The 14,339-nt window shown below is 33.1% G+C and overlaps 4 protein-coding genes across 9 annotated transcripts in view; 1 reads left to right on the top strand and 3 right to left on the bottom strand.

The window, feature by feature from the left end:
• Positions 1–281: 281 nt before the first annotated feature.
• LOC140984107 (replication factor A protein 1-like) lies at positions 282–2,805 on the bottom strand. 3 transcript variants are annotated; one of them, XM_073451305.1, is made up of 8 exons: positions 2,505–2,804; positions 2,333–2,423; positions 2,065–2,189; positions 1,846–1,924; positions 1,338–1,470; positions 1,092–1,252; positions 899–1,019; positions 282–819 (listed from the first exon to the last, which is right to left on the bottom strand). In XM_073451305.1, exons 3-8 carry the CDS (start codon positions 2,090–2,092, stop codon positions 451–453), a joined length of 891 nt encoding a protein of 296 aa, XP_073307406.1. In that variant the 5' UTR covers positions 2,093–2,189; positions 2,333–2,423; positions 2,505–2,804; the 3' UTR covers positions 282–450. The 3 variants fall into 3 exon arrangements, 2 of the variants coding, with proteins under 2 accessions (XP_073307406.1, XP_073307407.1); XR_012176543.1 differs by lacking the exon at positions 2,065–2,189 and having other exon boundaries at positions 2,505–2,805; XM_073451306.1 differs by lacking the exons at positions 2,333–2,423; positions 2,505–2,804 and having other exon boundaries at positions 2,065–2,224.
• Positions 2,806–3,234: 429 nt separating this feature from the next.
• Positions 3,235–4,305, bottom strand: LOC140983915 (uncharacterized). The gene has a single exon (XM_073451071.1). It carries the CDS (start codon positions 4,303–4,305, stop codon positions 3,235–3,237), a length of 1,071 nt encoding a protein of 356 aa, XP_073307172.1.
• A 650-nt stretch (positions 4,306–4,955) lies between these two features.
• On the bottom strand, positions 4,956–8,235 carry LOC140983914 (uncharacterized). The gene is made up of 2 exons (XM_073451070.1): positions 7,985–8,235; positions 4,956–6,568 (listed from the first exon to the last, which is right to left on the bottom strand). Exon 2 carries the CDS (start codon positions 6,552–6,554, stop codon positions 4,956–4,958), a length of 1,599 nt encoding a protein of 532 aa, XP_073307171.1. The 5' UTR covers positions 6,555–6,568; positions 7,985–8,235.
• A 1,392-nt stretch (positions 8,236–9,627) lies between these two features.
• The window catches only part of LOC140984245 (uncharacterized), a 6,831-nt gene continuing 2,119 nt past the window's right edge, over positions 9,628–14,339 (top strand). Inside the window, exons 1-12 of one of the 4 annotated variants that reach the window (XM_073451515.1) lie at positions 9,628–9,917; positions 10,045–10,228; positions 10,619–10,669; positions 10,771–10,946; positions 11,200–11,277; positions 11,392–11,503; positions 12,742–12,826; positions 12,912–12,963; positions 13,055–13,119; positions 13,198–13,313; positions 13,383–13,495; positions 13,898–13,966. In XM_073451515.1, the coding sequence (XP_073307616.1) occupies positions 10,105–10,228; positions 10,619–10,669; positions 10,771–10,946; positions 11,200–11,277; positions 11,392–11,503; positions 12,742–12,826; positions 12,912–12,963; positions 13,055–13,119; positions 13,198–13,313; positions 13,383–13,495; positions 13,898–13,966 (1,041 nt within the window). In that variant the 5' untranslated portion in view covers positions 9,628–9,917; positions 10,045–10,104. Of the gene's footprint in view, positions 9,958–10,009; positions 10,229–10,618; positions 10,670–10,770; positions 10,947–11,199; positions 11,278–11,391; positions 11,504–12,741; positions 12,827–12,911; positions 12,964–13,054; positions 13,120–13,197; positions 13,314–13,382; positions 13,496–13,897; positions 13,967–14,339 lie in introns of all 4 variants that reach the window. The other 3 variants (XM_073451513.1, XM_073451512.1, XM_073451514.1) reach the window with 3 other exon arrangements.

Raw genomic sequence — 14,339 nt, 5'->3', positions numbered from 1 at the left:
TTGTGTTTAAAGTTTTAGAAATATCTTTCTATATTGATTTTTTAAATCTTGGGCAAAAAAAAAAGCTTGTCGTTCCATTCAATATTTAGTATGTAGTGAGTACCCTAAAATAAAGATATAAAATACAAAAAACACGTTTCTTTTTTTTTTTTTTTTTTTTTTTCTGAAGTTTATACTGTCTACATTTTCAGAGCAAAAAATAGTTTAAATTGTACGTCATATTTATATATTTAAGAAAAGGAAAAACGTCCATAAAAAGGTAAGATGTAAGAGAAGATGCATATATGTATGTCTTAAAGCCTAATTGGAATTTTAAATGACTGCTATGATGTTAGTCTTAAGACAAAATGTTAATATATGGTTAACAAGTAAAGTAGCATATAACAGACACAAGTAGGAAAAGTATAGGTTTCAAAATACATATTGGATTTTTGTATCGACATCTTTTATTCAATCCTGTTTTACATGTTTTTTACTGTCACACAAAGCCTCTTTGTCCTCTAGTTTTCTTTTACCTGTTGAACTGGATGGTTGTGCTTTAATGTCGGGTTCAAAGTGATCTTTTTGCATTGCAGAGCTGCTTTCTTGGGACTCGGATACAACTACGTTTGCCTCTAACAATCCTTCAGCTTTGAAAGAAGAACCTTTATCTTCATAGCTGTGCGATGCTGATGATGATTCTGTCGCTGGTAGGCATGCGATGACTGTGTTTCGAACATAATTTTTTCCTCTTGTTTTGTTCCACATCGTCCTTAGTTGGAAAAGGAATTTCGACTCTTGTAGTTTTTGGTTGAAAGTATCAGGGCAAAATGGCATATCCTATAGGCAATGAGATATATATTATTAAGCAACCATGGAAGGCTATGTATTAGTAAGAACTAAATGTTGGAGAAGATACATTTTCTTCAGCATCGATTAGGTCTTCTCCTGACATACATAACAACATGGTTGCTTCTTTGTGTTCAACATAAGCATATAAACTCCCAGTACCATCAAACAATTCTGCCTGGAATCGTAATCTATACGTACGGCATAGGTAAGATGGCATGTTTTTTGCAAGTTTGGTTTTTCAAATGATATTAGTTACTTACAGTGGTTTTAGACTTGGGAATTCATGGTTGCAATAAAAACATGTGAACTCATATTTGTATGCACCTCCACAAGATTTAGAACAACCTGGACAAGCCAGAAAGTATACACAATTTCCCGAGTTCTTTATTGTTATCCTTGCTTTGATCCAAAATGATTTTACCTGAAAATTAAAGTGTGTCTATGTTTCAAACTACTTATTGGCTTTAAAGGTTGATAAATATGTAGGAAAATAAATGCAGGCTTACCACTTCGTTAAGGCTTAGGATCTGACTGATTTTGCGTATCTGAGAGTCAAACGGTTGGGCTGTCTCTTGGTTTGCTTTATCGTATAATTTTTGGGAAACAACAGTTTCTATATATTCTTTATTGGCTTCCAGCCTAAACAAAAGGGCTTTATATTAGGTATTTACCTCTGGGAACATATGGAGAAGGATACATACAAGGGAAAATATGAAAGCCAACATAAATACGATGAAAGCATAAACAAAGGCAACAAAATGAATATGTTTTTTAGCAGAACAATTTGTTTGAGGTTTGTTACCTCCAAGCTGAGTGAACACAATGCAATGACATATTGATGCCTTGCTTTATTATGGTAAAAAGATAGTTCACCTGTTTTCCTAACCGAATACACAGTATATTGCAGTGAAATAAAATAACAAAACACATTTCATATAGTAAATTCACCAAAACTGAATGAAGATAAACTTAAATGTATAAAATAACAAAATCAGTAATGAGGGTATTAATTACCAGCGCTTTAACAGTCCGGCCTGTTGTATTGGAGGATCAAATAAGATCGTACTGTTTGGTACTGTGCCAACAGATATGCCTACAATAATACTACATTTGTATTAGCTGAAGCAAATGTTGTTAGGTATAAAAGGCAAAAATATACGCGACAATATGTATAATCTTGCAAAAAGCAATCTTCTTTTTGTGCGTAATGAAATTAGATAGAAATAATTGTACCATAAAATGTGTTGACAGAAAGGCGCATCCCTAAAATCACAGGAAGAGTGTGAATATTTTGTGTCAAAAAAGGTGCCTCAGTTTGGAGGAATTCTTCCCATAGGGTAAGAATTAATGGTTTACGCCTATCCAGTTGAGAAATCAATTATGTTCTATTTGAGATAAGTAATTAAACAAAATGGAAAAAAACAACAAAGATTCATTATATTTTCTAAGCAACTTCTAACAAAACAATCAAGGTTTTGTATTTTTTATCCAAATAGCTCACTCTTCGTTGACAATCACAAACTCTTGCAAATTCCTTTTTGTCTTCTAAATGAACCGTGGAGGAAAAATATGAATCACGCTGCATAATAAGCCTGAAAAAATGAAGCACATGAATAAATATAGATATAAGGTAGTTGGATGTTGTAGGGAAAAAAGTGGAAGAAAAGCTTAACTGATTTGTTTACTTGGCACATCTGATAACTCAGGACATTGTGCAAATGTTGTTAATTGGTAAGCATGGTCAGTAGGTAGCTGTTCTTCATCATTTGCAAGCTTTATATATGTACTTCTACTAAGCAACATTTGATACTTCGCAGGTGCAAAAACTGGTGTGTTGCTAGTTATTTCTTTAATTTTAGCATTCCCGATGTAATATGTTTTGTATAACTGAAGTAATCTATCCAATTGTTCAACGTATTGGTCATATATTATACCTTGCATGGTTCCATTCTATGAACATAAAAAGATAAAGTAAAAACAATTTCAAATTTAAATTTTGTCAAAGGAATATAATTTACTTTACCTCCTTGTCTACAAGAACAAGTTTTTGTTGTCCATTTTAAAAAACGGATTGGAGTTTTTTCAGAAACCAATACTTTGACAAACCAGTTGCGGAAATCTGGCCTCAGCTTTAGCAAAGTTGTACATTTTTCTTCTAATGGCCTTAATGTAAGAAAATAAAAAAGGCAATACTCATGAATAATTCATGCATAAATACGCAGAAACTATCTGAGGGAAAAAATTTTATTTTGAAATGTGTAGACTATGATATACAATTTTTTATAGAACTAACAATGTCATTTTAATAAACGTTACAAAGTACACATGAAAACATATTATATTTCCACACATAATAATATTGCTGATAAATAAAAACATAAGAAATATAATAGCTAACCTGCATCAATAAATATGTGCAGCATCCAAAATTTCACGATAGACTACATTTTTTGTGCAGTTAGTGTTTTGAGCTAATGCTGTAGATGGTCTAATTAATACCTTTATTTGATCTATAGTCTTAGCTCTTGATAATGCGACATAAAGTTGTCCATGAGAAAAAACTGGTTCTTTAAGATAAACATCAACAAAATCTAAAGTCTGACCTTGTGCTTTATTAATTGTCATTGCATAACATAAACGTACTGGAAATTGCTTTCTTTTAAATGGAACAGATGAAAAATCATTGTGCGGAGATTCTAATGTTATCCGAGGAATGAAGACAGGTTTGCCTGCATGTGTGCCTACTGAAATTTCAGCATAAATAACATTTTTATTAAAACCTTTGCAAAGTAAGCGTGTACCATTGCAAAGTCCTTCAGTTGGATTAATATTTCTTAATAATATGATAGGTGAATTTATTTTCAGGGTTAGCTTATGTGGAGGAAGGCCTTGAGGAGTGAAATAGTGAAATAAATCTTCCTGGTCTGGTATAATACAACTGCTTGTGTTTTCATCGCAACTGTAGTAGATGGTTTCTTCGCCAGGGAATTTATTTATAAGAACATCATTTATCTCGTGAACAAATTCATTCCTTGTTGTAAGTATTGCTCGTTTTACAAATAAAGAAATATCCAAATTGGAATCAGTAATGTTGGGAAATACCATGTCTATTAATACATTCAAAGACGTAATATCATCTGTGAATGGAATGTTTATGCGAGCTGGGATTGTGATTTCATTTTCTTTGTTAGTAGCCTCAGTTCCATTACCTATTTTCAACAACCATGATGAAAAGTTAGAATCAAATAATGCACGCATATTTATTTCGAGTTTTATTTTAGTTAACTGATTCCATAACGGTGACATGACAATGGAAGAATCTATGATATCATCCTTCGTACTCTTTAGAATAACAGGCAACGTTTGCCGAAAGTCACCACCAAGTACAACAAGTTTACCACCAAATAACAATTTTGAATCCATAATATCCTGTAACATTTCATTGAATTTTTCAATAGTACTACGTCTAGCCATTGTAGCTTCATCCCAAATGATAATTTTTGCAAGTTTTATTAAATTTGCTAAGGCACTTTGTTTACTAATGCTACATGATTTAACATCGTTTTCTTCTAGAGGAATTTTAAATCTTGAATGTGAAGTACGACCTCCTGGAAGTAAAGATGCTGCAACTCCTGAAGTTGCTGTAGCAATTGCTACGTGACCAGCTGATCGGAGTGTAGCAAGAAGTGCTTTATATAGAAAAGTTTTTCCAGTACCTCCAGGGCCGTCAATAAAGAAAGCAGTAGGCAAATCATTATAAGCATGATGTAAGATTCAATTGTAAGCATTCTTTTGTTCTAAATTTAATTGATCAACAGCTGATAAGTCTTCTACAAGTACAATAATGTCGCGTTCATTTTGTAATTCTTTTTCTAAACTGTCATCAAAACTTTGGCTTACATTGTTGTTTATATGAAAAAAATCGTCCAATTTTTTCCCCATGGAATGAAGATAATTGTTAACTATGTCTAAAACTTTGTGGCTGATTGCATTTGGAGTAAGAGATTTGTTTTGAGAAAAATCTTCTGAAAGGAAATCTTGATATTTTAACCATAGCTGAATAGGATTCTTTGAGGAACAAAAAACAAGTACGGTAGCAAATAATTGACGCAAAGCCTTAGGCATTAGATAAGCAACAGCTTCTTCAATACACAAATCAGCAGTATTGCACTTTCTATCAGGCCTAACATTTGTGCAGCTTCTCTAAATATTGTAAAAGTTATCTCGTTGACTGTTCTTAAGGCTTTAAAAGAAGCTGGTTGTCTGACATGCATTAACAATAGTTTTAAGTAAAACTTTTCATTCTCTGAAGGACGACAGCTGAAAATTCGGCCTATGACTTCCTTTTTTTTACGGGGTTCCCACTCTTTGGAGTCGGTGTGCCAAGTAAAATATTCAGGAAATTCTACGTACAAGCAATTTAGTTTCTGAGCGTAGCTGTTGTATTTGTTTATATGGAAAAATTGTGTTAACATTGTTTTTTTAAGCGTTGGATTGTTAGTAATGCTGTACAATGATTGATTAGCAGCAAATGTAACAACTTGTTCATTTTCTAAATGAATTGGTAAACATATAACAGACGGATGCACATGGTTAAGATCAAAGCGGAAAATTCGCCAGGCAGATTCAGGAGGTGATATCCATCTAGCAGATTGAAAATTCTTTGCTTCATCAACAATATGATCTTGTTCATTTTCAAGCAATTTATATAAAATCTTGTCATGCCCTTTGTATATATACTTATAGATATATTTTATAGCTTGGATTGTTGAACATATTTCGACATTAATGTGGCAGTTAAATTTTGCAAGTAAATATGGATTGTAAGGAACAACCCAACGGTTATCAAGCAACGCACTCCTTATAGGTATAGCATGTTTGTCATTTCGACGACGATATATTGGGTATGAATTTGTTCCATATCTAGTGCTATCTGAGAAATCTTTAGGGTAGCTATATTTGCAACAATTGTTTTTCATACAAGGACTTGTTGGATTAAGTAAACCACATGGACCATGCATCATATGTTTAACTACTAAAGAAAACAAATATGGGTTAGAATGTGCATCAGGAAACTCTGCACAAACAATTCTATCGATTGCCTCAGGATGAAACATTTTTGAAGCTTGATTTAAAATTAGTAGAAAATGAGCATGAGGTAAGATTCCTTTTTGGAATTCTATTACGCTTGTATAAGCAATAACATGACCGAAGATATCTTTCTTAAATAGCTCGTCTCTCAAAACTTGAAGTTTTGCATGAAAAATACTAGATATTAAATCAGGTCTATTCTGAATTTCATCAGACGGCAGGCAAAGAGCTTTTATTTCAGGCCAATTTGGATTTGAAGTCATTGTCAAAAAAATGTCTGGTTTCCCATAACGTTGAACTAAAGCGATAGCATCCATATATCTTTTGCGCATATCTCTAGGGCCTCCAATAAACGATGTAGGTAATATTACACGTTTTCCAATGTCGACGCCTATTTCACACCCTTGTGTAATGCTATCCAATAGCCCATTGTAAACCTCATTTCGTAAACGATTTTGCATGTCTGAAGTTCTAAAAAATTCTAACCTTGATGTTTCTATTTTAATATACATGTCTACTATATATTGCTGTAGAAGTCTACCGATATGCAATAAGAAGGACCTATCATTATCCCTTACTTGCAATTTGTAACAATAGTACTCACGACACGATACCGTTGGCCGTTGCCTCATTTTTTTCCCCGAAACTACACAATAGAAAAAGAATATCTAAGTGTAAAACACTATAACAATCATGTACTGGGCTTAGAATCGTAAATGGAAAATACCTTGTGACTCGTTATCTATAAAAACCTCTGTGCCACTTGCATTTCCTATGCAGTTGATTATTTGACCATCACAAGTTGGCCTAGGATGCATTTTTATTTGATTTTTATCTAATCTTTTAATGTTCCGATGCCAACCAGATTCTCCATTCGGGAATATAAGAGGATATTGCAAAGGGTCATAACAACCAAAGTAATGTTTAATTATTTGGGGACAATTGTTTTTGGGATACACTTGTATATGTTGGCCTGTGTATTGGTTTTCATTGTCAGATTCTAACCATATTCCGGCAACTTGAGACACAGTGGGCCGATTAAAAACTCGTTGATCAGTAACTGGATCAGCCAGCAGAGCAATATTGTAATCGTTTAGATTCTCAAAACTAATCAGGCTACGGAAAAATTTCCCATACGGATTTTTCGCTAAGATGCATATTAATTTTTTTGTAAGAGTGTCCTTAAATTTTGAACTAATACATACACGATTAGACAATTCATGTTCAGTGTCAAAAAAATATAGTTGTAAGTTTTTTGGGTTTTCGTTTTCTGGCGGTATTAATTGGCCTATGAAGTGGTAAAGTTGCCCTTGCACACGGAATGTATAAATTCCAGCGTTTTTTCTAGCAAAAATTTTGTCGCAATGTACTCCCATTGAGGTGAAAGCAAACATGTTATTATAACTACAAACACACATATTAAACTCATTTGCATCGTCATCATTGCCAGTATACAGTTCTACCAAATCAGAAGGCATTTCTGGAGATAAAAGATTTATTTCTCCCGAAGAACAACAAAATGTTGGTGGCTCAGCATATATGCGCTTGGCACAACAGTATTTACAATCCGGCACATCAAGTAACACATCTGGCCCATTTGCTATACACATTAATGGGTCATCCATAGTATTTTCTACATCAACCTTATGCAAATCATGGGCCTCTAATTTTTTGCATCGCCGAATTTTTTTTTCTAGCCTGCGGTCATTTGGACAAACATATATTCGTTTGCGAAAGCTATTAGCTCTGTTTATATTTGCTGAGGTATCTTTTTTTTGCCGCGGCATTTTCTAGTTATTTCATAATATTAGGCAATTCAAGGTAGAGACATTTAATATTATCAGCCCGCTGATATTAAAAAATGCAAAATAAAGTTGTCTATGACAATATAAAACCAAAAAAAAATTGGGCTATAAACTATGGTTTGGCAACACAAAAGATAATAACTAAAAGCTTTCTATAACAATAATAATAACAAACATGAACAGAAAAATCAACATATATAGCAACAAAGTAAGAGTGCTGGAAGCTGAACTAATAACTCAAGAATAAAAGATCAAACCTGTATGCAGTGCGAGTAGAAGAAATCGCCATAGGTATTATTTGGCGAAGCTTCTTAATAAAAACACAACTACTCCAAGATAGTGACTCAAAGCGGCCCTACATATATCAACAAAATAACAAATTAGTTAAGCTAAGCAATATAACAAGTCAGTAATTGGCTAGCAAACAAATTAATTTATAACCAAAAATCATAAAGCAAACTGAGCCTGAGTTTTTCATTTTTTCCTAAAATTACTGTTTTTTTACCTTGTAAAAACAGAGAAAATTAAACTTTTTCTCTATAACAAAGTAGGAGTAAATAAAATATTTTAAATGTTGTCGTTTGTCGAACATAAGGAAATTGATTCTTGCATATCAACAACAAATGTGCTAAAGCCCTTTAACAAACACAACGAAGACTATAGTTAGCATATTAAAGCAAAGCTATATGGTTTGGTTCCCAGAGCTAAGCGTTAAAACAGCAAAGTGTAAATCATGATTTTGTACCAAATTTTAGACCATTGATACCATACATGTATAAACAAATACATTAATTTAATATATTTTTATATAGAGTTTATTAAATTAGTTCACCAAATTTTTTAATTGTTTTGTACTCAAACATATATAGTAAGTATTGAAATTAATAAAAATATATCAATTTTATATCCAAAATCATATTTTTTGTACTAGATCTAATCCAGATAATACTCAAATATCATATATTGGTACCATGTTTTCAATATTTTAAATCGATTTTCATATCTTAAAAGATACGCAAGCTCATAGAGTGAAAAACATTCTTCAGTAGATCAGATATTGCAATATCATTTTTTGTCTTTAAGAGATTAACCCCAAATAAACTCAAGTTTGAGTTTGTGTTTGGGAATTAAAGGCAATTCACTGAAATGAATATATGAATGTGTTTTTGCATTTCTCTAATATTATAATTATTTGATTAATTTTTGTGAAATTAGTGTATTAAGTGATAAAGTAAAATAAAGCTTCAACAATTTTTAACAATATTAATAATTTAGATTATATATCTATATATAAAAATATATAATCATAATATATCATTTATAATTTGAATATAATATTTAAAAAATTAAGATCCCATTACTTTAAAATTTATTTTTTATGTGACACATCAACTAGACAACTATAAAATATTCTTACTGTTGTGAAAAAGTAAAAATTTACGATAAAAAGTAAAAATCTCAAACTCTCAAAATTATCACACTACACACTTTATAATATTTTTCTCTCAACTCAATTGTGATTTTTTTCACAAATGAGAGATCTATTTATAGAAAATTTTTACAAATAATCCAAAAATAAATTACATCATTACCTTCATCATCACACACAAATTTCAATATTCAACACCTAATTTTACCTAATTTTCAACATTCAAATATTCAACATTCAATATTCAAATATTCAATATTAAAATATTAATTTTCAACACTTACTATATATATATAGTTATTAAGTACAAAGATAGATGTGTTTGAACTTTGAATAATTAATTTTAATGGCTAAAATAGGAAGGATAAGTATTTAGGGCGTATCTGTAAATAGGTGTAAATCTGAGGATAATTGTGTAATTTACTTTATTTCATTATATAGACAGAGCCGCATCAACATTCACCCGCCAAATCCCTCTTCACACTCGCGTTTTCCCGCCGTTTTCCCACCTCCCTTCTCCTCCACCTTCCGATCCGGACTCCGCCGTTGCTTCCTGCAGCGGAAGGTCTACGGAAGCCCTCCTTTTAGATTCGAGAATAACCGGCACTCAAACATACCTTTCATCAACCATAAAAGCAAGAAGAGCGGCTTCAGGCCCATTCCAAGGACTTCCATTTCAGAGGGAAAAATACCTCGTTTCCGATTGGCTCTGGTTCTTTACTGTAAGGAGCGACGGTCGTAAGCCTTTTTAAAGACGGAAGGTCCGCCGTCTCATTCTCTCGTTCGCAAGTTCATCTGCCTGTATGAATGCTCATATGCACGTGATTGTTGATATTCAGCTGTAATTTTTCAGGGCTAGGGTTGTAAAATCTAGTTTTCCATCTGTAGTCTGGGACCAACTGATTCGTATTCTTCGCGTGCTTTGCCGAGAAAATTGAATTTTCTGAAATGCTTGGAGAAAGATTTGCGGACGAAAGGGAAGATATGGAAATTGACGGAGTAAAAGCAGAGAAAAAGACTAGTAATGAAATTCCGGATGGGTTTAATGCCAATTTCCTCAAAATTTACTACGGTAATTTTGTGGAGTTTGCTTTGAACCTTTTTGTCAACTTCGTTGGTTTCTTCTTTTGAATTTTATTTGTCTGATTTTACCTGTTGCCACCGATCCACTCTTCGGTTACAAATGCTGGAAAGATTGGATTGAATCTTCATCTTTTATTTTTTGGGATGTTTCAATGAAATGATGTTGGATTGGGATGGAGATTTCATCCCATTGCTCAGGTGGAAAAATCAAGCGCATCTCTTGAATTGAAATGAAGAATTCTTTCTTGAATTTTTATCACTATACTTCTTTGAAATACATGCTTGCAGATATGATCTTGATCATCACGAGGCCTTTTCCTCGAATAAAGCAATAATTATTAAAACAGAATTTCTGAAGCTATTTTTTTAATCTTTTCAGGAAAGTTTTTTCCATACGCTGATATGCATAAATGGATGTCATATGGAAACGGTGATCCTCATTTTTCATCAGCATGATTTATAGTTACTTTTGTTTCCTTATTCCTTTCCGTTCTCTTTTCTTAATTGTTTAATTTGGTTGATTAATTGTAGATGGAAAACATCCTGGGTGCGATCACTCCTACTTTGGGCGAAGAGAATTTTCTTTTACTTTGGATAATGATATTTATTTGCGGTTTCAGTCCTTCAACAGTTCTGCTGAACTGGAAAAGGCCATAAAGGAGAAATGCCCTTTCAAAATTGACATAGGTCCTGTTTATAGTGTGGATGTAAGTATAGCTTATTTAACATTTGTATAGATGTTTGTTGGTAGTAGTATCTAACTTTTTATTTTGTGTATCTCTCTGGTAAATTATGATGTAGGATTGTATAGGATATTCTGAATTAAAAAAATATTGCACTGTATTAAACGGTAGTTATACTTTACCACTTTGAAATTGATATTGTTTTGCCATGTTCTTGTCAGTGCAATAGTTTTTGTTCTTTTCTTCGCAATCTACATTGTTTCACTTTGTGCTGCAGCCTGCAAAGAGGCATGCTTATTCCCAGTCTGGTGATAATGTTTTCACACCAGTGGAGAGAGAACTTATATTTGATATAGTAAGTCACTGTTCGCTCATACTTGTGATTTGATTGTTAAAATATTATCCAGAAGGCAACTGCAACCATTTCTAAGGATGCATAGATTTGACCCCTGCACTATTTGTCTGGTAGGATATATCGGATTATGACGATGTTAGATATTGCTGTTCGGGAGCTGATGTTTGCTCAGAATGCTGGCCATTGATGACAGTAGCTATCAAAGTGATCGATGCAGCACTTAGAGGTTTGAATTGAAACATTATAAAATGAAGTTATGATGAGTAGAAGAACGAGAGTGGTATTTGGGAAAGAAAAACAAAAATTAAATACCAAATATACGCAAATTACTTTTTGTAGTTTAGAATGAGGGAGAAATCATTTTTATTCATTGAATAATAATAGAGAACACATACTTTTATAATGTTAACAAGCAACTAATCCTAATTTAAAATTTAAAAATTAGACCACTAAAGATTGAATATCCTATTTAAATTCTATCTTATCTAAACTCAAATATCCAATACCCTTCTGAAGTTGGTGCATAGATGTTACTTGCTAATGAGAAACTCAAAGTTGGGTCTGAGCAGTCCTTTGGTGAGAATATCCGCTATTTGTTGTGTAGCAGGAACAAATGACATACAAATAGCTTCACTGTCAATCTTCTCTTTTATTAAGTGTCTGTCTATCTCCACATGTTTGTACGATCATGGATCATGTTGGACTAGATCTTGAGCAATACTAATGACAACATGGATCATGTTGGACTGGATCTTGAGCAATACTAATGACAACTTTTTTATCACACAAAAGTTTCATTGGCATGTCCATTTGCATCTCCAATTCTTCTAATATTCGCTTCAACAACAACATTTCACAAACACCATCATACACAACACGATATTCTGCTTCTAGCAACCATCCTTTGTTTCTTACTTCGCCAATTTACTAAGTTGTCCCAGACATACGTACAATAGCCTGATGTAGATTTTCTATCAATGACTGACTCTGCTAAGTTGGCATCAGTGTAAGCCTCAATGATTGACCTGGTCCAAGTCTTTGATTTCAAATTCTGATGCTAGAGATTTCTTCAACTTGTTCATTTCAGGTAGTTTGATTTCGAAAATTAATGTTCCTCAATGATTAACTTTTTCTCGACTGATTACACTGATGATAAGGATACATAACATTGATTGTAGTTTGATTTGGAAAATTAATGTCTCAACATCTATGGGGTTTCTTATTGCGTGTTTGTAATAACTAAGATGGGTTTACTATGTCTTCCGTTGATGTGACTTTCACTTGTAAGTAACCCTTTGCTCTTGTTGGTTATGACCATAAATTCAGCCATGTCTGTTAATTGTTTCTTGAGCAAAGTCCCCTGCAACAAAAGCAAAAATGCTTGTCTGAGTTTATTTGGATGCTTTCTTTTTTACATGTCCATGTCAATGTCCATGCTAACCTTAGATATGCTTCTCTCTGCAGATGATTTTGGATTTAACCACATTTTATGGGTATACAGTGGCCGTCGTGGTGTTCATTGTTGGGTTTGTGATGGGAAAGCACGAAGGTAATGGTGAATTATTTGAGGATTAATTAAGCTGATCTACAGTTTCTAGCTACTAAACGCAAACTAAACTTCTATTAATTAATAGGTTGAGAAATGAACAAAGGGCTGCTATTGCTGAATATTTACACGTCCGCAAGGTTATTTATGTTCTTTCTGAACAACTTACATTCAGTTTTCTATTCAACATATACTGTTCTGTGTTAAAAGTAATTTTTTTTCCTTCTCCAGGGAAATGAAAATAGCCTTAAAAAAGTTTCCCTTGAGGGTGGTTCCTCACTTCATCCTTTCTTAGCGTAAGCATATGATGTATATGATTTATCAATCATATGTGCTCCATACCACAAATTACACTATTTGTTATGGTGTTGCAGGAGATCATACACGGATATTTTGAAAGATTTTTTCGAGGGAAAGGTGCTTGCAACTCAACAATTGTTTTCGGATGAGGAAAGATGTGAAAACATACTAGGAATGATTCCCGATGAATGTATGCTAACATGATTTCTTATTGTTTTTTCTCTTTCCGGTTTAGCCATTTACTTCCTAAGTTATGCAGCTATTACTTCTGAGCTGCGAGGGAAGTGGCGGGATAACAAGCGCTCTCGAGATGATATTAATGTTGCTAGATGGGGCCATCTTAAACACCTTCTGCAATCTGGAAAACAGAAGGTAGGCCTCCTGGCATGTTAGTACTTTTTTATTACATTTGTTTTTTCCATTTTATTACTTTCTATGAAGGCACAGCCAGTAAAAGGAAACTACAGCCTATGAAAACAACAAATTCTAGAAAACAATGAGATACTTGATGATTGGCTCCCTCAATTTAAATGACCAATTCAAGTGTTTTGGACTTTTTAGAAGATAATCGTGGAACTGTTTGCAGCTTGATCCAGTTATCTCGCAGTTTTTAGTTTATTTTACTTGTTCATATGAGCCCACTGTCTATCTTCTAGTTTAAACCGAAGGGAAACATTATTGAGTTTCCTTATCATAACATTATTGTAGCTAGCGTTTTCAAGATGTGTATGTTGATTTGTTAAAATCCTGAGACTTATTGCCGTACTTTTTCAGTCACTGGGTATTCGTAGATGCGTAGAAGAGATTGTCTTCTCTTTTACCTTTCCAAGACTTGATGTGGAGGTTTGACACATTCTCCTTTCTATTTCAAAGATTTACGTTCCAGTTAAGTTGTGAATTGGTCATAGTTTTTGTATCAAAACCATCTAGTTATGTATTTATGTAGCATAGTTTATCATTCAGTGATCAGCACCTATATGATTAGGGATGGCAAAGGGGTGGGTTTGGCAAAACCCCGCCCCGTCCAAAACCCGCGGGTCCAATCTCGGTTGGAACCATTAGACCCGCTAAATTTTTTTTAATTTTAGCCACTACTGAATAAAAAATATTTAAAAATTATTAAATCATCAAAGTTGCTTGTCAACTTTATGTTAATATTTAAGAACAAACAAATATTATTACAAATTACCCGTATCAACATTTAAAAAAAAAAAAA

The sequence above is a fragment of the Primulina huaijiensis genome, chromosome 9, assembly GCF_012295235.1.
Source record: "Primulina huaijiensis isolate GDHJ02 chromosome 9, ASM1229523v2, whole genome shotgun sequence".
Taxonomy (NCBI): domain Eukaryota; kingdom Viridiplantae; phylum Streptophyta; class Magnoliopsida; order Lamiales; family Gesneriaceae; genus Primulina; species Primulina huaijiensis.
Note: the sequence above shows the minus strand (reverse complement) of the source record. Positions and strands in the feature narration are given on the sequence as shown.